The 27486-nt window shown below is 39.1% G+C and overlaps 1 protein-coding gene across 1 annotated transcript; it reads right to left on the bottom strand.

Annotated features, from left to right (window-relative positions):
• Window positions 1-15789: 15789 nt before the first annotated feature.
• LOC131237355 (flavanone 3-dioxygenase F3H2) lies at window positions 15790-22367 on the bottom strand. Its single transcript, XM_058235071.1, has 3 exons — window positions 21942-22367; window positions 17513-17941; window positions 15790-16352 (listed from the first exon to the last, which is right to left on the bottom strand). The coding sequence occupies exons 1-3, from the start codon at window positions 22302-22304 to the stop codon at window positions 16041-16043; spliced, it is 1104 nt and encodes a 367-aa protein (XP_058091054.1). The 5' UTR covers window positions 22305-22367; the 3' UTR covers window positions 15790-16040.
• Window positions 22368-27486: the final 5119 nt, after the last annotated feature.

Consider the following 27486-nt stretch of genomic DNA (forward strand, 5'->3'; position numbering starts at 1 on the left):
TGACAATGTTGATTTTGAATAATTTAGCCACTTGAGCATGATTTTGTTATATTTACAGCAACAACGTCTGTTGCATCAGTAGTAGCAGTGGTTTTGAATGCTGTAACTATGGACAAAAGATGAAGACGAACCTCAAAAATCCTGTATACGTGAAAACTACGTACACGAAGACAATGAAGGGTTTCCGTAACACCTTAAGTAACTACATGAAAATATAGAAAAAAAAAAAGAAAAAAAAAACTCTTACCCTTGAGACGAATGACTTTAAGCCATATTTGATCTAGTATTTAATGAGCGTGACAAACATCACTAGAGTGTTTAGGTGGAAAGCACTTAAAGATCTTTTAAAACACAAAGAATTTGTGAAGCTCTTCACATAAATGATTCATGAATTAATACATTAGTTTCTACTAAATAGTACAAAAGATTGAGGGCAACACGTGTAGTATTGTTTCCATATTTTACTTGTAATTTTATCATTTTTCCATATTTGGATATGTATAACTCTAAATAGTTTTTTTATTTTTTTATTTTCATCCTTCAACTATTTATTGAGAGTTTTCTTTTAGATATATTTTTTTAATATTTTAAATTAGATTTACATATTTTTTTATTTAGTTTTCTTCTAATGTTACAAAAAAAAAAAAAAAAAAAAAAAAAAAAAAAAAAAAATAAAAAAAAAAACAACAACAACAACATTGTATGGTATTTGTCTACCTTTTGCCCTTATATTTATATGTTAGGAGAGGAATATTAACAAAGATATGAATGAGATTAGACAAGCCGTTCATCTATTTAGTTTAAGCCCAACGAGAATTCGTGAACTTCATGAAAGAAGAAAGTAAAATGAGTAATTCTCAATTGAATTGTTTTCAATCAAGTAAAAATGCATTAAGTAAATACTACACCCTATTTATTAGTTGTTGGTTTAAAATTCACAGATCATGGGAGAAGTATCTTGTACGTGTTTATGAATTTTCTGACTATTATTACAAGTCATTCGAGACTTTAGAGAAAGCACATGACACCATAACACAATTTGATACAAATTAGAAGAAATGATTGCAATAATTAAATACTTTTTCATTCAATTGTGCTTTTTATTATGTACTTTGCATGGTACGTGGGTTTGGGGTGTAAGATGCATATGTTTTATCATCTTGTACAAAATGAATTTTTCCTCAAGATATCAAAATCAGTGAGCCCAATTTGGTGGCCTATTTGAGACTTGAAATTAGCTCATTTTTTTGTCAAAGTATATATTATTTATTTAATCAAAATCACTTTCTCATAAATGTATAATAGATTTCCTATGTATCCAAATTCAAGGCTACCAAGCATTACTAATGAATTTTATTTGATTCCAATTATAGGCTATTAAACACAGCTAAAAAAGGAAAAAATTCTTATTATTTTCAATTCCATAGTGGGGGTGGCTAACATTGAAGTGTGAATTGACAGTGGGTGTACTAACAAGCTAACCAAAAAAAACAAAAAAAAAAAACGCAGCTAAGAATCCCCATTTATATCAATTCCATAGTAATCGTGATTTGAATTTCAATATATATCAAATACAAGCTATCAAATGGCCCCTTACTTTCACCTTTGGCATGACCTGCTTTATTTTTTTATTTTTTTATTTTTTTATTTTTTATTTTTTATTATTGATTTGTTTGATTTTAATTTTATTTCAATAAAACGAGTTGGCTGGTATGATGGTGGACCCCACTGTACATTTTGTTGCAACGACCCCCTTGGCATCCTGCTTTATTAGTTCAATGAGGATTGGTAAAACTAATGCAATTGCATCGGACTGTTAAAGGTGAGTTATCTGATGCTCCCCATGTATGATTTTTTAGAACGTGGATTACCTACAGCGCGTCTCCAACCGAAGCAAGGTGTGGCCCAAGCTCCGTGATTGTCACTATTATGCAAGTGTTTTATCCACACTGTCCTTCCATTTTTACCAACTCAATTTAGGTCATGAGCCCAAAAATAAGGTAGATCCAAAGCTTAGGTGGACCACATAAAAAATGAGGTAGATCCAAAGCCCAGGTAGACCACACGAGAAATTATTTGCCATTCACCCTGTTCAAAACGTCACACAAATCTGGATGAAAAGAAAACACAATATCTGCTTGATCCAAAACTCATGTGGTCCTCCAGAAGTTTTTAATGCCCACTTTTTTGTATGATGTGGTCCACCACAGTTTCAGATTTGTTTATTTTTAGGCTCCTGACCAAAAATGAACTGGCAAAATGTGTGAATAGCATAAATAAAATGCATGCATCAAGGTGGGCTTCACAGAGTTTCGGCCACATCAGCATCCAATTTTTATGTACTATTACTTATAAATGGTCAGGTATCACCAATTAGATCAAAGGGATTTGTTCATATAAGGGCCTAACTTCGGGTGGAATTTTAAATAACAGCCTATCCTTTTAATATTTTCAAATAAAGGCTTAATAACACGGTATGGTTAGTCATATAATCAATAAGTCTGTCATATAAGGGCCTATTTTTGGTATAATTTTAAATAAGAGCGAATCTTTTTTATTATTTTCAAATAAATGCCTATCAACTTTGTACAATTTGTCATAAAAGCTCACTCTGTCACGTCCTTGTACAGTTGGTAATTGCATTTAATTAATTACAAAAATACCCTTTTATGCATTAAATGTATTTTAATGCTGTTACCTCCACAACAATCCTGTACAAGGCTTGACTTATAAGAAAGAAGGCGGACTTATCGAGGAGTCAATGGTTATAAGAAAATATCTTTACGTGCACACACACTTCTGTAGGCCCACCTAAAGCCCATGTTGCCAATCCAATCGTCCAATCCACTCCACTGCCATCGTCCAATACACTCCACTGCCAGGTTTGGGAATCCCATGTGTGGCTCACAAAATTTGAACAATTTTCACTTGGTGGCCCATGAAACTCCACTACAACTAATGGACAATCCACATACCTCCATTTTATGATAATATTAATTACCAAATAATCTTAGTATTTATTCTGTCATAAATATAATTTGTAATCTATAATTTCAATGATTTATTCTAAATTAATTTTATGCCACGTGTAATTACTTAGTTCCTATGTATCCTCCATTACACTCTTCCAATGTTAAAGTTTTCCCAGTAAATTAATAAGACGAACTTGATGTGCCTCTACTAGAGATTCAAGATTGAGAGTTCATCGCCATTTATTAGAGTCCATTGGGATTTGTTAATCTCAAATTATATATTTATTATTACTGTGAAATAGAACGAAATTAAAAACTGAAACATATAAAATATCAAGGATAGGTTAAAGCATGTGTGATCACGCTTTTCTTAAAACATTATTCGTCATTTCTTAAAGTAATTGAGACTATTAAAATGTTGCAAGCAAACAACTTCTAGGGTACGATGAGATTATGTGTGGTTTTGCATTCAACAAGCACAAAGAAATCACTGGTGAAATTTATAAACACAATTTTACTAATAGATGAAAACTAAAAAGGAAATTTCCAAATGAAAAGAGAGAAATAATGAAGACTAGTTTTACTAAATTAGACCACTACACTAGACTAGTTTTTGTGGACCTGGTAGTCTTGGGTTCGTAATGAACCTGTTGGCTTGATCAGAGAACACTTGAAGGTTGATGGTTTATATGAAAGAATGAGTCGGTTTGGTTGTGATAATGGAATGAACCAACCAAGCTTTGTTTATATAGGCATGGGTGACTGGACATTTTGGTCCAGGGTAATAAATACAGTAAACCATTTCTGACTATGGCGAGAAACTAGCCTTTTGTTACAGTTTTTGACTGTTTTACATGTACGAGACTAGTTGCATGTTAGCTATTTAGACACAGTGGCTAATCATTTCTGACTATTGGACTAGCCACATGAAGTACTTTCTGCATGTTCTAGTTAATTATTTCATGTGCAATTACACCAAGCCTTTTAAACGACTCCACAACTCCTATATAAGGTGAGACGTCTCTCTCAGATCTCTTACCCACAACACTGTTAACTTCAAACCCAGCCACCTAATCCATCTCATTTAACCACGGTCACATTGTAACTTGCACATGCCTCGCATTGGTTCACATAAGGTCGACCTATTTGTGGCACGATGTGTATGTGCAAAGTGAAAAGTGCGCTACTAGCACTTCTACAAACACACTACCTCACATGCCCACTCCCTTTGACCGAGACCGACATCGTGCCTATGCCTGAGCCCGTGCCCATGAGTGTGCACTTGCACATGTGTTCTAGTGCGAAATGCAAGTCTTGGTACTCCTCTCCCATCTAATATGGGACTATTCTCAATAGTTAAAAACCATTTTTTCCCAAACACTGTGAGAGAGAGAGAGAGAGAGAGAGAGAGAGAGAGAGAGAGAGTAATGCTCACACACAACTTGTTGGATATTATATTTTCATCCAACTAGCTATGCATTTAATTAAAAAAAATTCCTCTTTTATATAGTACATACACCTAGAGAGATTTTAGAACAAGTGTCATAGTTATGTAAAGTGGCACACATGTTAAAGATTTAGGTCCTTCATCAGTTAAGACCCACTAAGGAGAAGTTATGTGCCAAAAACTAAAGAAACTACACTTCTAAGGAAAGTATAAGTATGCATGTTAAATCTGGATCCGTGGACTGCTTTATTAACAACCTACTCTTTTCATAAGTACTTGACATGTTTGATCATAAGATCATTAAAATAAAAAAATAAAAAAAATGTCCCTCACAGGTTGACAATGTAATCTATCTAATGTATGAATCTAATTTTGAGTTGATGGTCCAAATTTATAATAGGTGTGTAGCCCATCCTACATTTACGTACTCTCCCTTCACATGTCTTATCTTCCCAGACATCTGAGATAAGGTTTGCATGACCTTCCTAAGGTCAACGGGGCATTGCTTTCCTAGACTTAGAAGGAAAGAGTTTATGTGGAGTAGATCCACCCCATCCATCATGTGGACCACCTCGTGTTTGGATAGTGGCTCAAAACTAAGGCCGATTCAATACTCGATTGGGCTACACCATGATAAATAGTTAAGATAAAAAGTCCCACCGTTAAAATAATCCAAATTGTGTGTAATCTACTGACTTGTATGTATGATTGTTGTGGTGTTTTACAAAAGGTAATGCTTGTGATGGGCCAACCTATTGGACGGGGTTGATGTCATATTTACATAAAAGGTTGGATGATATGCGTTGGCTAGACATTAAATGGTACCCAGCCCAATAAACTTGGACTTTTTTATTGGAAAAAAAACATAATTCCAGCAGACACTCTTATCTTGATTTTTTATGGGACTCATCTTGATGTGTATGTGTAATCCACTCCAACTATTAGATGTGTAATCTTATGTCGGGCACAGAAGCTAAAATTCAAGCCCACATATGATTCAGGTGGGGCATACCAAGGAAAGTAGTTGGAATCAAGACGCCCACCCTTGAATTTTATAGGGCCACCATGGGGAGTATGCCAAATCCACTCCAATCATTAGATGCCACACTAAAACTTAAGCATAGGTCCAAAAATTTAGGTCCATCCATCTTTCAAGTAGGCCACACCAACCTAAATAGTTAGGAGGGTGAGTTTTTCTTTATCAACTATTTCCAGTCGTGTGATCCACCTGAACCACGGATGGGCTTGCTTTCTGCTCCAAATGTAACGTGAGGTGACCCACCAGATGCTAGGATTAGATTTAAAATTAACACCATGGTGGGCTGACCTGGGCCACTCTTTAACAAAGTTGGTTTAAATCACTCATCCTCATCTACCGCATTACCAAAATAATGCAACTTCTCTGCCATCATTATGAGCATTATAACCGCTTTAAATTACATCAAGTGTTTTGGGAATAGGCACCACAAAGACTCCCACCTCTGATTTTTTTTTTACAGGCCCACTCTTACATGTACGTAAGATCTACTTAAACCATTAGATGTGTAATCCAATGATAGGCCCAGAGCCAAGAAATCAAGATAACTTGTAACTCAAAAGGCCACACCAATGGGAACAATTGGGAGAGAGATATCTACCCTTGAATTTTAGAGGCCCATCGTAACAAAACTATGAAATCCATTCAGCCATTAGATATCACACCAAAAGTAAGCTTGAGTCCTAAAAATCAGGTCCATACAGGATTCATGTGAGCCATTCCGAAGGAAATAATTTAGAGGGTGAACATTTCCATGTACTTTGTTTCCAATCATGTGGTCCACTTGAACTAAGGATGGGAGTGAAATTTGAGTCTTTCATCTAAAATGGGGTGACATATGTGATCGTCAGGGTTGATTTAACATTAACACAATGATGGGCCTACCCAAGCTATGGCTCCTTTTCCATGCTAAAATGAAATTAGTGTGGTGAAAGGATATACTTACATTAATTAAGAGGAAATTTTTTCATTAAATGCATGGCTAGTTGGATAAAATGCAATGTCCAGCTAGTTGGGTGTGAGCATTAATACACACACACACACACACACACACACACATACTCAAAAATAATTTTTCATAACAATCCCCCACTTGGTTGAAAATAATTTTTAAAGAGAAGACATCTGCTAAAGTAGACATGGCTTACATATATAAAAAAGATATCTTTCAATTTGAATTTTTTGTTAGTGTAAGTATCTTAAAGTTCTATCGAAATTTCTGTTAGCCACAACTTTAAACCAATTATTTCTAGATAATAGAGTTGAAGATATCATACATATACTCACTTTGTATTATTTGAGTTCTCACAAATCTTGCTCTATACATTTAATGGTCATATGCTTATCCTATTTCATGAACGATCCCGAAAGAAACTCTTAACTCTCACGAGAGGTGGCACTACATCTACATTCACATAAGTGAAATCATTCCCGTGTATCTATTACTATTAAGATACTTGTCATTTTAGATTGGGTTTCATTAATAATTCTATGAATCAACCCTTTATCTATAACATCCAACACTACTTGTACTAGATGAGGTTATTTATAATTTTAGTGTTGAAAATTTTTACATATTAAAAACTTATTTTTACTCATTGAACACAAACTTAGAGATTTTTTAATTTTATGTTGGGTTTCCATCACTGGTGGAACTTTAGTTGAAGAGTTTCAACTACATCCCTCTAGAAATTGTCCTTACTATATCTCTTGTTAGAGGTTTAGTAAGAAGATTAGCCAAGTTATTACTTAATTTTATATAACAAATTGCAACAATTCCATCCTGACTCAATTGTCACATATTTGTGTTGTAGACTTATAAGTATCAACTTTCTATTGTATATGTTTAGACTTTTCATTATAAGTGTCATTGTAGACTCTAGCTAATGTGGCTTTACTATCATAATGTAGTGAAACAACTGGTATAAGTTTCACAAAAATTGAGATTTCTAATAAAAAATTCATAAGTCACTCAACTTCTTTGTCTGTCACAGTTAGGGCTATGAATTCAAACTTCAAAGTCGAGTACGTTACGAAAGTTTATTTTTTGAATCCCTAAAACACAACTGTACCTCATGGGGCGAAGACCCATCCTGTAGTGGAGTTGTTGTCCCCTGCACTTGATATCTAACTCGCATCGGTAAATCCTTCCAATACAGTTGGAAACTTTGAGTAAAATAACCCTAAGTCTTTAGTTTCTTTCAAGTAACCAAGAGCTCTACTGATTACATTTTAATATTTCACACTAGAGTTAGTAAACCCACTAAGTTTACTTACAACATATGCAACATCTAATTTAGTGCATTACATGTTATATATTAGACTACCTATAGCACTTGCATATTCAAGTTGTGCAACTGCACTTTCGTTATTCTCATTTAGTTTGATACTTGGATCAAATGGGATTTTACCTTTTTATATATATATATATATATATATATATATATATATATATATATATATATATATATATATATATAATGAGAGTGACACAGTGCATAACCATCACTTTACTTCTCAACTTTGATACCTAGGATTGTATTCACTTGTCAAAGATCATTCATTTTGAATATGGAAGACAAAAATTTATTTATTCTAATTAAACATTTTATTTTATTACTTATTATTAACATATCATCAATATACACAAATAATAGTTATAGAGTTACCAATAACTTTAGAAGATGCATTTGTTAGCTATATTATGCATGAGAATATGATATAATATTTTAGAATCAAACTTCTCATGCCATTGTTTGAGTGCTTGTTTTAATCCATACAATGATTTAATCAGTTTACAAACTTTATTCTCATTTCTTGGTAGAACAAGCTCTTTGGGTTATAAAATGTATACCCTCTCGTTAAGGTTACCATTCAAGAAAGTTGTCTTTATTTTCATTTGATCGATGTGTGTTCACACCCCAAGTATAGGGTTGTAATGTAGCAATAATCTCGATAAGATTGAGGTCAAATCCACAGGGACTGTACCTTGTACGTAATCTGAAAATAATTCGAACTAGAACTAGAAGAAGATATATTTAAACCAGGGAAAAGGAATGGAATAATGATGAATTAATTAACTAAAATTTGTGAAATTCAAAGGTGGGAAACTAGGGTGTTAAGGATCCACTTGTAGAAATCAAGGAAATCTATGCTTGATTCATAAACACAACTGGATTTAGAGTCTCATCTTCATCTAGTTGGAAGATATATCATTAAAAATCCAAATTTGAACTTCCTTTAATATAGTTTTCAATAGATGATAGGTATGAAAATTAGAATTGATTCCATAACAAAACCATGCCCATGAGACAAAACAAACAACAAAATTTAGCCAATCCACATCCAATCTAAGCTATGTATGAATGTTAGAAAAGATTCTATCATCCAACCATGCTTAGGAGACGATGGTGAACAATAGGGTTCCCAAATTCACTGACCCTATAATGCTACGAACATGCTCAAAGCTATCGTAGATCCGTTATAATTTAAGTCACAACAAACCATTAAAAATTAAAAGCATTCCTTAATATCAACCTATAATCAAAAGAAAGTTCAACTAAAGTATGAATCAAAGCATAGAAAACCATCCATCACGCTATAAGCTTCACCTCTTAGCCCTAAATAAGAGGTTTAGCCTATCATAGACATGATCAAGCTAAGAAAACATCCAAACAAGAAGAAAATAAAGAGGAAAAAAAGAAGGAAAACTCCTCTCGTGCCGGCCATCCACAGCTCTCTCTCTCTCTTTCGTGTTCCACTCCACGTCCAAGATGATGTTCCCATGTCCCCTCTCTCTTTATTTTATATGTATAAGGAAGGCGGTGTGGCTGGAGAATTTCTTTACATAGCAGGCGTGTGCGCAACTGCAAGATGTAAGACAACTTGTGTTTGGACTGATTTCTCGGCCGATGGACATCCAAGAAACCCGTTCTGTCTCCATGGTTGGGGTAAAGACCCCCTTTAAAGATTCTAAATAATTCAGATCATCCAACCGACCACAAACAGTGGCCCACAACACCCTACAATGTCTTAAAAAATCGGATGTGCGTACGATGCAAAATTCCTTGCGCTTAGATGCTAAGTGGGCCTCACAATAATATTTTTTGTGAAATCCACCACATTCATTAGATTCCTGGTGAAATTTAAGTCGGAAAGGAGTATTTTTGGTCGAGTTTTGGTGCGGTCCATTGTATCAAATCAACTCATCGTTCATCCTGCGTTTTTCGATAATCCACGTGTATATGTGAATGAGGCCAAAAAGAAAGCATGGCTGGAGTGATGCCCCCCTATGGGGCATATGGACGGTCCAGATCAGTGATCCGAACGATGAGTGGGGTCCACTAGGCATTACAACATTGGACAGCGTTGGACGTTGTCCCTACCGTGAGACAGAGTGGAAAGAGATGGGCGAGGGGTCAGTCAAAGAATGTTGACCGATCCCATGTTGCGCACGTGCGCGTGCGATATGTGCATGCTTAACCTCATGTGGGGTCAACTGTGATGTATATGAGGAATCTATTTCGCCCATCCCTTTTCTCATCTTATTTAAGGGGTTGAGATCGAAATTGAGGCATATCCAGAGATCAGGTGGGCTCCAAATCAGGATTTTGGTGGCTAATCTGTCCATTGGGCCACTTCCACAGGGATTAAATGGCTGAAATTCGATGTGTACGGTTAATTTATGGTCCTCAGGCCACATATAAAGTTTCAAGCTGAACGGATGGTGGAAACCCTGTGATCTTGCATTCAGGACGCTTTTTAGGCCTTTTTAACGGGAATGGCTTAATTTTCTCGGATCTCTGGCATGTAAATTCTTCGACCTTGGTCCCCTGAGGTCCGTCCTTTGCCTTGGTAACTTCGGAGCATTAAATCCATGCTTTCAGTACCATTTTTCAGTCCAGACTCCTAATTTCACCTTGCAACATAAACACAATTAAAATAGGTTGTTAAACAATATCATGTTTGTAAATTCAGGTAATAACTGGGGTTTGATATGTAATATTTGACCCTCAATAATGTGAAGATTTTTAATGGATGATATTCTAGCTACTAGAGAATATGTGTTGAAATAATCTATTCCTTCTTTTTATCTGTACCTCTTAGTTGCCAATTCAACTTTAAAGGTTTGGATAGTCTCATCATTGTGGTATTTGTTTCTAAATAGTCATTTACATCTTATGGGTTTAGAACATGAAGGTAAGTCCATCAATTCTTATGTTTGATTTGACACTTCGAGTTCATCTCATAATCAATAACTTCCTTCCAAAAAGCTGAGTCTTAAGAAGATATAACCTTACTAAAAGTTTTAGGATAATCTTATGTAGTCATTACTATAGGTATCTTCCTAATAACATTTTTTTCTATTATGAGATGAAAAAATATATATGTTAAGAGTCTATCTGTTCAGAGTCAAGACTCTTTTATACCGTTACCCACCAGATCATATGAGGTTCACTTGAAGCTTCAACCTCTTGTTGAGCTTTACTTACTGGTTCACTTATATGAGTTTGGATTTTATTATCCTTTGACTCCAAGAATAGTGAGTTCTAAAAGAACTCAATATTTCTAAATTCTATGATAGTGTTAGACTCTAAGTCTAGGAGTCTATAGGCTTTGTTATTTTGTGTATATCCTATAAATGTACACTTGATAGATATGGGTCCTAACTTAATTCTTTTGGAATCGGGTGTCCTGCAATATGCAAGACACCCCTATACTTTAAGATATCGTGAGTTAAGTTTCCTACCTTTCTGTACCTGATATAGTGAGGTTTTGCTTTTCTTAGATGAAATTCAATTTAGGATGCGGTGCACTACAAGTAACGCTTTACCCCATATAAACTTAGTAACAACTTTGCTTGTATTAGCATTGAGTTGACTATCTCTACGAAGGTCATGTTCTTTGTTTCTATTACATCGTTCTATTGTGGTATGTATGGTGCAATGCTTTAGTGTATTAAGACATATTTTTCACAGAAGTTAGAGAATTCACTTAAGAAGTATTATTATCCCTTATCACTGCGAATAATATTTATTTTCTTATTTAATTAATTTTCTACTTCCGCTTTATATACCTTAAACATACTCAATACTTCATTTTTGTTCCTCAGTAGGTATCATCAATAAAGGTTATAAAGTATATTTTGCGTCCATGGGTAAAAATGTCATTCTATTCACAAATATCGGTATGTATAAGATCTAATACTTGAGATAATCTCTCAACCTTTGGAAACTGTTTGTTTGTCATTTTGGACCGTATGCACACTTTATATTTATCATTCTCAATTTCAATGTATGAGATCAGACCATTTTAGCAATGAATTTTAAGATATTATATCATAAATTTGCTAATCTACCATACCATAATACTATAGATTCAACCATATAAGAAGAAGTGCTACTTTCATTCAAGGAAAAGTTAATCATGTTGTTACAAGCATATTCATTTTCGACAAAATTCTTATTCTTTGACATAATTAACTTGCCCAATTCGTACACCACCAGTATCCCAAGTTTTCCTACAAGATCTTCAGAAACTAAGTTTAGCCTTATTTATGGGACGTGCAACACATTAGTCAGTATCACATTCTTATCATATGTAAACACCAGTTCCATAGTTCCTTTACCCACGACCTTCGATTGGATTTCATTACCCGTTTATAAAATGAATTCTCATTTTTAGCTTTTTTATTACGGTTGTGGGATTATTCTTCAAAATCAATTTTCAAATGTTTCTAAATTTATTCCAATGTGTAGTTCTCGATCTTATATTGTAACTTCTTCCTTTAGTCTTTTCACATCGGAGGCAATTTTATGATTATAGCCTCGACTTAGAATGACTCAGGGAGATCAATTTTAAAATCCTTAAGTTTGCTTACAATTAGCTTCAATTTTTGAATTTGGGGCAACACTGGTTTATTATATACGATGTTAAAGTCGAAGTACTTGACTATTAGAAACTTGTTGGTCGTTCTTTTTCGGCCTTATATTTAAACTCAGGGGAGTCAAATTTTCTTTTATAGATATAATTTGGGTGTATAGATTGTACAAACGGTCATATTACACGTTCAGGATGTGTCCATGACACAACAGTTCATCTTTAGCTTGTTTATTACATGCACTAACTTATTCGGGTGTATCCTCATTAATTACTTCAGGTAATGACTGAAGATTTGGATCTAAGATATAATAAATCTTCAATGTCATTAGTAGAAACTTTATCTTGTTTGCCACCTAGTGAAGTTGGTTTCGTCGACCCGATCGAAACGTATCAGATCATAATTCATCAGTTTAATGGAGGATACACATTTGGTTTCCATTACAATAACGTAAAATTGTTGAGATTTATTAATAACAAATTACAGATTTATTATTATTGTAAAATAGAAGGAAATTAAAAACTAAAAAATATAAAATTTTAAAGATAGGCTGAAGCACATGTGATTACGTTATCCTTAAAGCGTTATTCGCCCCTTCTCAAAGTAATTGAGACTACTAACAGGTTGCAGGAAAATAATTTGCAAGATATGATGAGTCTATGTGTGGTTTTGCGTTCAGCAAACACGAAGGAACCACTAGTGGAACTCTATAAGGACAAAATTACTGACAAATGAAAACTACAAAGAAAATTCTCAAATGGAAAGAGAGACAAAGAAAATGAAGACTAGTTTTGCTGAATTATACCACTACACTGGTTTGGTTCTTGTGGATCTAGCAGTCTCATGTTCGTAATAAACCTACTGGCTTCATCAAAGAACACTTAAAGGTTGCTAGTTTATATGAAAGAATGAGTTGGTTTGGTTATGATGATGGAATGGACTAGCCAAGCTTCGTTTATATATGCAGTGGTGGTTGGACATTTTGGTCTAGGGTCATAAATACAATAAATCGTTTCTAACTGTTGGTGAGAAATTAGCCATTTTTTTTTTTTGTAGTTTCTGACCATTTTGCATGTGGGAGACTAACTGTGCGCTAGCTATTTAGACATAGTGGCTAGTCATTTCCAATTATTGGGCTAGCCACATGCATAGTTTCTGCATGGTCCGGTTAATTATTGCATGAGCAGTTACATCAGGCCTCTTAAATAGCTTCACAACTCCTATATAAGGTAGAGAAGTCTCTCTCAGATCTCTTACCCACAACACTCGTCAACTTCGAACCCAACCACCTAACCCATCTCATTTAGCCACTATCATACTGCAACTCGCGCCTGCCTCGCACCGATTCATATAAGGTCGACCTATCTGTGACACAATGCACACGTGTGAAGTGCAAAGTGCATCATTAGCACCTCTATAACTACATTGCCTCACATGCCCACGCTCTCAGATCATGACAGTGACCGTGCCCATGTTTGAGTACGTGCGTGTGTATTCAGTGCGAAGTCTTGGTACTCCTCTATCTCACCAAACAAATATTAAGGTACTCAAAACCTTACTTATTAAGAAATTTTTATTTTTATTCTCTCCTATCCAATATGGGATTATTCTCAAAAGTGAAAAATCAAGTTTTTTTCACAAACACTAATATATATACTTTTTATTTAAAATATTTTTTAACCAAAAATCATTTTCCATAATAGATTCAACATGTTAGTGGCTCTCCCACCTCCAATCTATTTGTAGAAACCTTAATGATTGCATAACGGTATTAATTAGGTACCTTCTAATAGACTTTGTGTGGCCCTTCCCTTCATATCAACATAGATACACTTCGTTTCATATCAACATTGACACATGCACTAATTTATTCATTAGATTATATAGAGATTTTTAGATGATTGTGTTATATATATGATGTGTGTGTGTGTGTGTGGAAATGATTATTTCATAATAATGTATATAGCTTGGCCATCAGGATGAGTTGTGGCTAATATTCATCAATTAAAAAGTTTTCTCACTTCTCTCTCATAGAGTAGACCATTATCTAGCATGCACAATCTGAGTGATGCATATTATGATATATGTACATATAAGATTTTACCTTTACCCTAATTTATTCCTCATACTATAAATGATTTAATCAATGATTTAGACCGTTGTTTTTTTTTTTTTTTCTTATCATTTCCACCTATGGTTGTCTATCCCTCTCAAAACATCACTTTTAATAATGATCATAATCTTTTAATCAATGACTAAGGAAATTTACAGTAAAATTGATCATGCTAGAAATATTATAATAATTGATTAATGACATTTATCATTTGCGTCTCACCCTTCATTGCTCATCCCTCTCAAAAAATCACTTTCACTGAATGATTCTAATCTTCTAGTATTTGCCTAAGGAAATTGGCCATTGTACAATAACTTACTGATCATTGACTAATAACATTCATTATGTGGATTGCAACCCTTATTTCTCACATTCATTTGAAAAAATCACTTTCATTGAATAATCCTAATTTCTATGATAGCTACCAAAGGAAATTGCCGAATATATTGATCATCTATAAATGTTCTAACTGTTAATTAATATCATTCATCATGTGGGTCCCGCCCTTCATTGCCCATCCCTCTCAGAGGCTAGTGATCCTTACATCCAGCTAATGCCTAGGAAATTGAATAGTCCATATTACCCATTCCTCTCAGAAATAAAAATGCTTTGATCATTGACTTAGACATTCATCACGATTGTCTATTCCTTTTAAATAATAATTATGGTCTAGTGAGCCTTCCAAACTATGGCAAGGGAACTAGATGATCCACATGACCATACTACACATGGTATGTTAGTTGATTTAGATCATCCATCATATGGGCCCCATACCTTTAAATATCCTTTTAAAAAAATATCTTTGGTTTATAATCCTTAGGCAAGATTTGGTAAGTACTTTATGATTATTAAAGTGAAATTTCATCATTCTTTGGGAAATGAAAAATGACCTTTTTTTGTATTGCAACGACATATAGACATTTAAATTGCTAGGATTCTTTATGCTCATCATCATCTGGATGTTGGAATTGAGAGGTTAGTGATCATTAAAAAACGTGTATTTTAATTCCCAAATCCAAAACAATTTCTTTGGGCACCTTCTGGTAATTCGATCATGTCTTGGCACTCGGAGATTGGATTGGGCCGATTTTGAGCCAGTTGAAAAGATAGATTAATGGGCTAGCTAATGGTGTTTTGAGTTTCAAACTAAAAGCTGTTTCAGAGATATGAAGGCTAAAGGCTAGAAGTTGAAGTCCCCAAAACAAGGGTTGCAAATTCTAGGTTATTTTAATTCCTGCATAATTCAAAGTTAAGACAAGATCCATTTGAAATTAGTTAGATTAGTCCGAACCATACAAGGTAGGGTTTCTACAGTAACAAGGTACAACTCATATTCCACAATAATTATGAAAGGGAGCCAAAATCACCTGCATTCCAACTGATCATTGTCATCATCTCAACTACAACAAACAACTGAAAAACAAATTACTTTTTTTAAAAGAAACATTACATTACTCTATATATCCATTATTACAACCACCCACATAAAGATCCCCATATTTATCTGTAAAAGATAGAGAGAGAGAGAGACCAGACTATTGTAGCACAGTCATCCAGCCACGACTGCTACCTTGTTGCTACTTTTCTTCCGTCTAAGCAAGGATCGAGTCAATTGGCTTGGCTTGGTTCTGGACAGTAACCTTATCAAGCTCCTCACCTTGCTTCTGCTCCTTGGCAAGCTTCTTGAGATTGGCCAGTTCTATATCTCGGCTCATCTTCCGTCGGTACATCTCCGCAAAAGTGATTGGCTCCTCCATCACTGGCTTCACTCCCTCCTGTATCGCGAGTGGGTACACAATTGCCTCTGGAGCCGGGTTCTGGAATGTGGCGATGGACAAGCGACTGCAGTTCGAGTTCACAACTGCTTGGTGATCGGCGTTCTTGAACCTCCCATTGCTAAGAAACTGCCACGAGTAGAGTACGAGTCAGAGCGAGAGTGAAAGAAAGAAAAAGACAAACGTGATCATGAACTTGGACGCGGGAAAGCAAGATTTCCGTCATTTAGATTGTTTTATCATGAATTCAAATTTCCATCTCGGTTGTAATATTTACAAGTTCTTTCAGAAATCAAAGTCGACTCGATAACATCAGTCAGTCTCGAGTTGAGTCAGAGCTCAAACGAGTCACAGGTGAATTGGTTAAGTGACTCGTGGTGTCAAGCTGCCCTGGGTCAGACTAATGCAGGGAAGGACGTGAGGTCGAACACTATCTTCCTCAGGGGGATAACTATTCTGAATCCATGAAACTTATGTGGACTCCTCATAGAGAGACCTCAAATCCACAAGGAAAAGAAAATATAAATAATTTCTAGAAATTTCGTAATTTGATTGATGATCTCAATAAATGAGTTTACACCTCTTTAAATAAGGATACTAAGCTATGGAAGAAGTTTCGGAATCAAACTACAACTAAAACCCCTAGAAATAACGACTTACTTTAGTGAACTTACTATTTAAGACAGTGATGATGTCTACTAGTGCGCATGGTTTTCGGCCAAAAGTAGTTGGTGTCCTATTTGGCTTCACCATGATGTTCCCGTAATTATACAAAACACTTTTCTTGTTGGGCGCAATTCCTAAAGCCCAATAGATGAAGAGTTATACTCCAAAAATAAAATGGAAATTTGACTATCAATCTGATGGTATTTCGCAAATTCGGCGTGCCCAGCCTGGCATAGTAGGATTGGGTGGCTAAAGTAGCTCGCCCCATCTCAAAATCATATATGCTACGTCAAATAACTTATTCTGGATTGCAAAATACGCCTGATTTAAGATTTGATGGTCCGGATCACTTCTGTCATCAACTGGGCCTTTTCTGATCTATCTTGGCCATGAAACTGTCCACGACCCACTCTAAATCATGGACCCAATCAAAGTTGACTCGGACGAGTTGCAGTGGACTCATCTTAGTAAAATACTAGCTTCCATAGAACTCTCCTTACTCAAACTCACCCAAACAGCCAATTTGCAGGCTCAGCTAAGTTTGCGTAGGTCCCAGTCAACACACAGAGAATGATCTGATCAGACCGTTCTTTTTTATTCGTCGGATAATGTAAAATACTCACATGGCCATGATCACCCAAGTTAACGACAAAGGCTCCTTCGATGGGCTGGACTGTGATCCAGGTCTTACCACCATCTTTGGTGGCTTGGAGGCCTCCAACCTGGTCCTGCAGCAGTAGCGTGATGGTGCCAGGGTCGGTGTGTCGTTTCAGGCCGAGGGTGAGGTCGGGCTGGGGACATTTCGGGTAGAAGTTCACCACCATCTTCTGGTCCATGTCGACACACGCCTTGGTCAGAGCTTCCTTGTCGAGCCCCATCGCCTCCGATAGTACCTCCAAGAGCTTGCAGGCCAGCTCCATCAGGCGTTCGCTGTACTTCTTAGCAGCCTCTATCCATCCCTCTGGTTTGTCGGGCCACCTCGAGTAGTCTCTGAGTCTGATCGGGTATGAGAAGAATGTTACGATCTCCCGCCAGTCTTGTACGGCCTCACCCTGCAAGAGGAAGACAGATCATTGTCCGATCACTACGCTTAGCGTACTGAGTAAACTCTGTGGGCTCTAACCTGATATATGTATCTTATCCGCTCCGTCTATACATTTTATCAGAGAATTTTAGGGCTTGAGCCCAAAAATGAAGCAGATAAAATGTTAAAATTGACCACACCACAGGAAACAGTTGAATTCAACTTCTACCGTTGAAAATATCTTAGGGCTATAGAAGTTTTGGATAAAGCTAATATTTATGTTTTCCCTTCACTTACGAAAGGCGTTGGATGACAAATAAACATCATTGTGGGGCCTAGCAAGGTTTCGAAGGTGAAAATCATTATCCTCATTGTTTCCCGTAGTATGATCCACTTGAACCTTGGATACGCTTCAATTTTGAGCTCAACCCCCTTAAATTAGATGGAAAAACGGATGGACTGCGTGGATCGACCACATGCATTCAAGGTGGGCTCAACTGAGTTTTCTCAGTTCTTATCGTAATGAGTAACTCAGTACCCAATCCGATTTCGTCACCAACCTTATTTTCGACGGTTTGGATGGGTGGTGACCCACTTTAGATGGGTAACCTATAAAACCATATCCTCGTGGAAGCGGATTGCGTCCGAATCCGGGTCGGACAATAAGCCGTCCGACCAGGGCTATTGTGTAGCCCACGGTGATGTATCTGTTTATCCATGCCGTCCATCCATTTTCTCATATAATTTTAAAATATGAGATTACTCTTTCATTTAATGAAACCAAGCTCGCTATTTGGTGTGGTCCATTTGAGCGCTGTATTTGCTTCATTTTTGAGCGCTAATCAATGGACGGCGTGGATAAACAGACATATCATGGTGGATCCACAGAGCTCTGGTCTGTCCGACCACGGTTCGGACACAATCCGCTTGTTGTCCTGGCTGGGTTTGTGCATACCCCTACACATACCCGAACCCCACCCGTACCCGATTACATATAAATAAATAAATGACAATTAATTTATATTTATATATTTCAGGATTATATAAATAAATGCCTATTTTGAGAGCCAGATGTTGACTCCCCAAACCCTACGTCTAAGTACGAGGTACATGACAATAATAGACGCGTCAGCACGTAAAAAGAAATCACAGGTAGGCCCCACACAATCAAAATGAAGAGATATACTTTGATTCAACAAGCGGAAGCGGATCGCTTCGGTGGCCATTATCGATGCTGTCCATCCATTTTGTGAAATAATTTTCAGGCATGAGCCCATAAATAAAGCAGATACAGACAAAAGGAAACACATCATAGAGAGCGATGGGGTTGAATGCCAACCATCCAAAACATCTCGCGAAGTTCCGGATGCGCGGATGGCAAATAAACATACTGGTGAGCTCCAGAAAGGTTCCAGCACTCGGCGTCATCGCCACCGCTATTTACCTGGTTTTGGTACTTCAGCTTTGTACCTATATCATTTTTGGCCTCATGGGCAACTTAGGTGGATCCCTTGATCACTAGGGTGGGTGGAACCCTAACTGTAGGGGCATTGTGATGTAGGTGACTACATCCAAGCCGTACATCCGTATTGAAAGCTGATTTTAAGACATGATCCAAAAAATATACAAATTCAAATATCAAATGGACAATCGTACAGGAAATAATGGTAATTGATCATTAAAAATTTTTTGTCAAGCAGAAAAGCTATGGAAAAGCTTTGGTCTCTTCTTTTAGGGCTAGTTTGATTTTTCAAAACAGGCGTAGATACTTCGTAAATGAGTAATTATTAATGTTTCATCAGTTCGAAAATTCATTAGAATTTTTGCCTTGCAAACTAGTTCAGAAGAGTTAGTTTAAACTTTGCACTCCATGGTGATGAATATGATATATTCGTTCTGTCCATTCGTTTTTCCACAACATTATGAGACATGAGCCGAAAAATGAGGCCGATCCAACATTCAATTGGCCCACTCCAAAAGAAATAGTGGCCCCAAGATGGTTTTAATGGTAACCAATTGATTCAATCCCTTTTGCCTGTGGCGTGGTCCACTTGAGCTTTGGATATGCCTCATTTTTTGGCTCATGATATAAATTTAGCTGGCATAATGGATGAACAGTATGGATAAGCGACACGCATCATGGTGGGACCCACAAATATTTTACACCTTTCCTGATTTTTTGCTTCTAAAAAGTAGACAGCCAAATCGAGCGTATGAAAAAAAAAGTGGTAAATGCACAAGGCAGTAATTATTACCTATTTACATGGTATTTATTAGAAATTAAAAAATCAAACAAGCCCTTAGGTCTTGGAGACCTGGTCAATAGGTTGGATGGCAAAGAAAAAAAAAAAGAAAAAAAGAGCATCCCAGTGGAATTTACAAAGCTTTTAATGGTGGGGATTCAATCATGACTGTTTCCTGCGGTGTGGTCCACTTAAGATTTGCGTCAGCTTCATTTTTGAAATAATTCCCTAAAATGAGTTGCCAAAATGATTGGACAGTGTGGATTTACGGCATATACATTATAGTGAGCCCTATGGTCAGGGGTCCCACCCACCCGGGTGGATCCAGATGCACCGAAGCCGCGGACGGGCTCATGAAATAATCTCTCCAAATGAATGGAGGGTGTATGTACATAACACATTCATTGAGGTGGACCCACATAATTTAGTGGCGTCAACAAACAACGAGGTCGGTAAGGTGTGGCACACTCCGCAGTCCGCTTCCACGTATGCGACCATCTACGCATGTGGGGCCCATGAATTGATAGGTGGTGGGGCAGCTTCACTAGCGTTGGCGTGGATGGCAAAGATGATGCCTCGTGGCACTATCTAATTATCAAAGGAACAGCTCACATCATTACTTTTAAGAGAGAACTCTTTTCGTCAGCTTCTTAATGGGAGTTGATCCGGTCACTCCAGGATAACACCTCTCTCGGTCAGGACGTGACCGTGGGCCCAACTTGATGTATCCGTTTTTGGATTTACTTTATTTTTGGGCCTATATTTTAAAATGAGTGGGCCAAAAAGATGGACAACCTGGATATATGACACATACATCAAGGTGGGCCCCATCGTCACTGCCTGACCGAGCTCGGTGACCGAATTCACTGCCCTAATTAATGATGGGAAAATTAGGTGATGCGCGGCTGAACGTTAGCTATTGAAAAAAACATTAAAGATTTTTCAAAGGTTACCCGTTTGAATTGGGATTGACTAACTGGTAGATGGTCAAGATGGAATACTATTGGCTCCGTACAAGGAGGTAACGAAAATCACGTAGCTGGCTGCAGATGCCAGGCCTTTGAACGAATCACGACCATCTCACGACCGCTTTAAATGACCCACTCTTGGTTATTTGGTAGCCACGTTTTCATAAGGGACATCCGATGTTTGCGTGGTACTCAAAAATCACAGCCTTTCAGAACCTATGTGGGCCATACCACCTAAATTTTATGGGGTGGCCCACTTCAAGTCTTGAATTAGTCTGTTCTTCAGATCTAAGGCCAAAAGGAGGATGGTGTACCTGATGGACGGGCTGGATTTTATGCAAGTTAAGGAATGCAGCCATTTCAAAGTATGGCCCCTGCAAGAACCTTCCTGCAACCCTAAGTCCTGTGGGGCACAACGTGATGTATGTGTTATATCCACTCCGTACATCTTTTGCCAGCTCATTTTAGGAGAAGATCCCAAACATGAGACAGTTCCATGTCTCAAGTGAACCACACCACAAAAAATAGTGAGGATTGAACACCCACCATTGAAAACTTCTTGGGGGCCTCCAAGGTTTTAGATCATGACGATGGTTGTGATATTTCAGTTCAGACATGATCATTTGGTTCATTTTCATTAGCATCCCCTACGGGTTGCCTTCACAGAAAAAAAAAAAATCTCACGTGGATTTTAACCTTTTCACAGCTGCAATTTCTGCAAACTTCCAAAAGTTAGTAGGCCCCACTGCAACTGGCCTATCAGACCGTCCAATTAAATCAGACAGGTGGATGGAGAGAGAGAGAGAAGGAAAGATACCTGAAGGTGGCTGGAGACAATGAAACCGCCCTTCTTCCCTCCAGACATATCGAAACGGAGCTTCTCCTCAGCGGGGAAAGTGAAGAACTCCCGAGCGAGACGAGTCATATCCGAAATGAGGTCCGAATCGACACCGTGGTCTACCACCTGGAAGATCCCCCAGTCCTCGCACGCTTCCACGATCTTCTTGCAAACTACCGACCGTCCATCAGGAGAGTCGATGCCCGCCAGAGATATGACAGGGATCTCGTTGCTGAATTGATTGTAAGCAACCTTAGGCCGTTCATCCTCGTCCCTGATAAAGCTAGATCGTAGTGTCGTCTCATTCGTAGCCGTCGGCAGGAAGGGCGTAGCTGGAGCCATCACTCGTTTCCTCTCTCCCTCTCTCAAATTTTCGTGATGCGATGTTTGCAGTGAGTGATGGAGAGGGTACGAAGGGGGGTTTATAGCATGGACGAGATCACGGTGTGGCAGCTCCAACTACCTCTCGTGGCAACTACCCACTCCTACCTTCAGTGTCACGTGCCCAAAGCCGTGGGTCACAGCTCATATGCCGAGCAGCGTACGTCTTTACTAAAACACATGAATTTTAGCCTACCTACCACCCATTACCCTATATCATGAACTGAGCGATCTGGAAACTCATCAAACCCAACCCCCAACTGACCTCACCCATTTATTTCTAAATGGTTTGTGCTTGACAAGGTCACACTTGGCTTCAAAAATTACAATATGAGGCTAAAGGAACACCACATTATTATAATTCTTTTATCGGTCACATATAAATCATGAAAAATACACAACAATGGTCCAACATAAGAATCATAGATGGGATAGACATAATAACTCAATTTGAAAACATTTTCGGATCATACTCCATTTATGGTTCAAGTCATTTCAAGTTGGGTAGAGCCAAGTGGGGATTGAGTTAACCTGGACTTTTTAAAAATATTTAAGTATTCTTTATTAAAATAGATTTGATTTCAATATATTCATTTTTATTTATTTTCTTCCTTTCATGATAAAATTAGAAAAATGATTATATTTGTTGAGGTCAAAATCTGGACCACCCTCCACTCAATGTTGCAAATTCGAAACGGACCCTGATCCTACACAGAAAGGTGAGCACCGATGCCTAAGTCAGGTTAGGGAATCTGGGTCTAAATTACATAATGTAGAGAGAGAGTGCGAGATTTTTCGTACCTATTGTAATGGGTTCCTCTAGTATTTATACCCATGAGACGATGAGATCATGGCCGTCAATCTCGGCACGATTTGCTCAATCAAGTGGATGTCGCGCGTGCGAAGATGTCAGCCGCTATCTTAAGATCGTGCGCCAGTTCACTCTTCCATATACCTTAATGGGGTGTATCCACGGGCGTGATCTTCGGCCACGTTCATTCTGGGGTTGGTTCAGGAACTCGGTCTCCTAAGCCATTGATTGGACCTTATGGTCAGAGTTTATGGTCGGGATACGTCTTCAACCTTCGAGATGTGAATAGGGCTCAGCTTGGCCGATCTAAGGCCGTAATTCTTTGGATGAGGACTCTAAGCAAGAGCTCGGCTTGGCCGATCCAGAGCCGTAGTTCTTCGAATGAGAGTTCCAGGCAAGAGCTCAGCTCGGTCGATCCAGGGCCGTAGTTCTGGAATCATAGTTTAGAAGTAAGGCCGGACTTACCACGACACTCTCCTTTCGAAGCCTTATTGATCGCTTTGGTTTGCTTGAGTCGGTCTTTATTAGGTCTGCTCACATTTTCCATAATAGAAGCCCCCTACTCTCTTGGTCCGAGCCCGGACTTAAATAGTAAATTCCTGGGGAAATGAAGTGCCTCCTCAACTCATGATGACGGGTTGGGGTAATCGAAGCGCAATCGTGATGACGGGTCGGGGTAATCGAAGCGCAATTGTCGCTATGATTACGCTTCGAGATACGTGCACGGTACGGCGGCTGCAATCCTTCAACTTTTGATCTCTGGATGAGGAACACATGTCAGACACTTACAGATTGCAATTAATGGAGCAGGCGGGACGATGCCGCGTGCTCATGAGGGGAGGTGAGAGGCCATCTACGTCGCAACGACATTTAATGCTGAGGGTACTCGGACCAGGGCACATGGGTTCAGAAGTATAGCTCCCTTCCACGTGTCCCATTAGGCTCGGGTCCGAGCCATTTTAGCTTCGGAGACAACTGTCTGTAATGATGGCGTTTGGCTGGTGAAGGCTATATAAACTCATCCACGCCTTCACTTGACCTCTCCTGTATTTAAACCTTTGCTCTCCTGCTCTTCATTCTCTCTGCTCTTTTCAAATCGCCTTCAGCTAGGAAAGAGTTTTTTCTACCGAATAAAGGGATTCCTTCAGTCGGAGAAGGGGTCTTGCTTGGAAGAAGTCGCCGGAGTAAAGAGAATCTCTGTCGTAGTAAATTTCCTAAAGCGTTATGAGTCCTCCACTGCTTTAGACTTTTTTTCCATTATGTCGAGTAATTCTAACGAAGTCCAAGAGGTTCAAGGAGCGGGAGTGGATTCTGAGCTAGAGACTATTGACTCGGAGCTCGTAGACTCCGAAGGCCCGTTGGAGGCCATACCATTACATCCATCGATCAAGAAGACTGCAGGTCTGAAGGCTAAGAGTTGAGGTACAAAACCGAAGAGGGCGCCTCGGGACTCGGTGGGAAGATCCAAGGCCGGTCCTTCAGGGGGCAAGTCCCGAGCGGCAGTTCATGGAGTCACGGTTCTGCTTGAGTCTCAGATGGCCCAGTTTCGGGTTAATTACCAGATTCCCAACTCGGTACATATCCGAGCTCCCTCACCTCAAGATTAAGCGGGTAATCTTGCTGATGAGGACGTCACGATATTCTACTGTGCTCTCCAGTGTGGGCTTCAATTCCCCATTCACCCGTTTGTGCGTATGGTACTAGCGCATCTGCAGCTGGCTCCGGGTCAGTTAGTTTCGAACGCATGGCTGATTCTGGTCTCCAGTTTCATCCTCTAGCATCAGGTGAAGAACCAACACTTGATGCCAGATGAGTTCCTGTATTTATACATGGCCAAGTTTGATAGGTTCAACCTGGCCTGGTACTATTTCTCGGTCAGGCCTCAATGTACCCCGGGTCTGATAACCAGACTCCCCACCTCTAACAAAGACTGAAAGGGAAAATAGTTTTGGGCCTTGGGAGAGTGGGAAGCTCCCGCCGTTGAGCTCGGCAATTTGTGGGTCCAAGTTCCCACCAGATTTTCTAATCCAGGCGGAACATTTTCTATTCTTCATTATGTTTCTTAGAGCTGACCCATCTTATTGCATTCTGACCCGTCTTCCGCTTCTACTTACAGTCTAACTGAAAGGACAGCCTGATCTCTCTTATACCAAGCCCAGGTTGCTAGAGCTCAGGTGCTTGATGAGGATCGGTGCATTTGACACGACCTCATTAGTAGGGATAACCTCGTGTCTTCAGGCTTCTATCAATTTCTATCTCATCCTTTTGCTTTGGGTAGGAAAGGTTAGTGTTATGATTGGCTGAGGATTCCTCTGTAAGCTTTGCTTGGACTAATTCTCTTCTTTTTCGGGTAGGAATGGAGGTAGGTGGCTTAAAGAGGAGGTGGCTGATTATAGAGTGCTCTCCGATGAGTGTGGTCCTCGTCGTCGAGTCAAGGACGAAGGTAACAGTAAAGAAGAGGAAGACCTCTGCTGTCGAGCCTGCCCCGGTCGAAGCTGAGTCTGCCCCGACCAAAGTCGTGGTTGTCCCAACCCCAACCCCTGCTGCTGAAGCGCTAGCCCCCGAGGCCCCCCGTCAAAGTCGAGCCCATCACCATCTTGACTATGACTCCTGAGGGGCAGCCCTCCGGGGCTCACCCCACATCCCTTCTTACCCCCCTGGGATAGGGGGAGAAGTCGTCAGGGAGACTGCTAACGCCAATTACCCCCATCATGGGGAGGCTTCCGAGGCTCATGCTCGCCCTACTGCCCGCCTCACTGCTGCCCAAGTTGACTTCCTAGCCAGTAGAACTGATGCCCTAGTTGGGTATACTGCCACGCCTAAGGCTGCAGATCAAGCCTCCGAGGCCAGCGAGGTCGGGTGAGCAGTCAACCCCACCCCTCTAGAAAATTTTCCCCCTGGCTACCACATGACATTGCTGATTGGGTGGGCAGGCAAGCACGTGCCGGAGTTGACCATCGCCAACACTCTTTCCCACAATTATACCTCATTCGTGAATGATTACACCAAGGTCGGTTACCAGTCACTGCCTATGCTCGTCGCGGTCAAGGAAAGGCTGAAGGAGATGGATCAACTCGAGGCAGTGAAGGCCAAGCTCGAAGTGGAGAAGGCCGAGCTTGAGAAGCTTTTGGAGGCTCTAGCTGCTGAGTAGGAGGACTTGAAGAGGGCAGCGGACGAGGGTTGGGCGACAGAGCTGACGCTCTAAGGCGAAGTCAATCAACTCCAAGCTCACTTAGATGTAGCCGATCCTAAAATCGTGCATTTGCAGGGTGTCGTCGAGCATGTGGAGGCTTCTATTGAGCGTGCGGAAGCAGAAAATGCACAACTCTTGGATGACGTCAGGAGGGCGAAGCGTGAAGCTGCCGAGGGGTTGACCAAGTAGAGGGTTGTTCTTGAGGCTTAGGCTACTGCGGAGCTGGAGAAGCAACGAAAGGAGTTCGAGGCTCTGACGGCTTCACAGGCTATTGTGGCCATGGTGGAGTATAAGGAGTCATAGGAGAGAGTTAGAGAGTTGGATAAGCTGTACCTTTACGGCTACAACACTAGTTATCGATGCCTGCCTCACCGAGGTCCGAGAACTCTACCTCGACATCAACCTTGATGCTGTTAGTGCAGACGAGGCTGAGGATGTTGAACCACCTCCGATCGAGGAACTCGAGAATGCCCCAGTTGTTGCCAAGAAGCCCCTGATGCTCAACCCCCTAACTTGACGGCTGGTCCCTCTTCTCGGAGGGAATGAGATACTTATCTTTTTTTTTCTTTTTTTTTAATGGGATATTTGTGGATGATAATTTTTTGGTGGATGATGATTTTTTGAATGATGATTTTTAACTATTTAATCCTCGATCGAGGGAGTAATGTTATGCGTTGATTGCTGAATGATGATTTGTAGATGCTAAGCTCTTAGATAAACCAACTCCTTGAGAGGTTAACCCTTCTTCTCCACGAATGGTAGGCGACCCTTAGTCATTTTGTGGACTTTTGTTATAGGTTAAGCCAACCCCTTCTTTAAGGGATCAGTTCACCCAAGGATTTTACCTCTGCACATGAGAGATGACCCTTAATGATTCTGTAAATTTTCATGGGTTAATGAGCTGACCCCTTCTTTAAGGGATTAGTTCGTAGAGTTCACCTCTACTCATGAGAGATGACTATTTGTAGTAGGTAAGTTGAACAGGCAGGCCATGTATGCTTTTATTAAGAGCCTTAAAAGGCTAGTAGATCTGAGCTATACATTTATTAAGGGTCTTTAATGGCCAATAGCTTTTCTTCATGGATAATAGATCTTCAAGTGTTCGGCATTCCAGCGGTGAGGGATCGGACGCCCTTTGA

This window comes from Magnolia sinica, chromosome 2, assembly GCF_029962835.1.
Source record: "Magnolia sinica isolate HGM2019 chromosome 2, MsV1, whole genome shotgun sequence".
NCBI lineage: Eukaryota > Viridiplantae > Streptophyta > Magnoliopsida > Magnoliales > Magnoliaceae > Magnolia > Magnolia sinica.

Excerpts from the sequence above, each read along its gene's own strand:
- LOC131237355 (XM_058235071.1), bottom strand. The coding sequence starts at position 22,304 with ATGGCTCCAGCTACGCCCTTCCTGCCGACGGCTACGAATGAGACGACA. Across the intron at positions 17,942-21,941 it reads TTGTCTCCAGCCACCTTCAG|GGTGAGGCCGTACAAGACTG; the intron begins GTATCTTTCCTT and ends TTCCTCTTGCAG. Across the intron at positions 16,353-17,512 it reads ACTTGGGTGATCATGGCCAT|TTTCTTAGCAATGGGAGGTT; the intron begins GTGAGTATTTTA and ends TACTCGTGGCAG.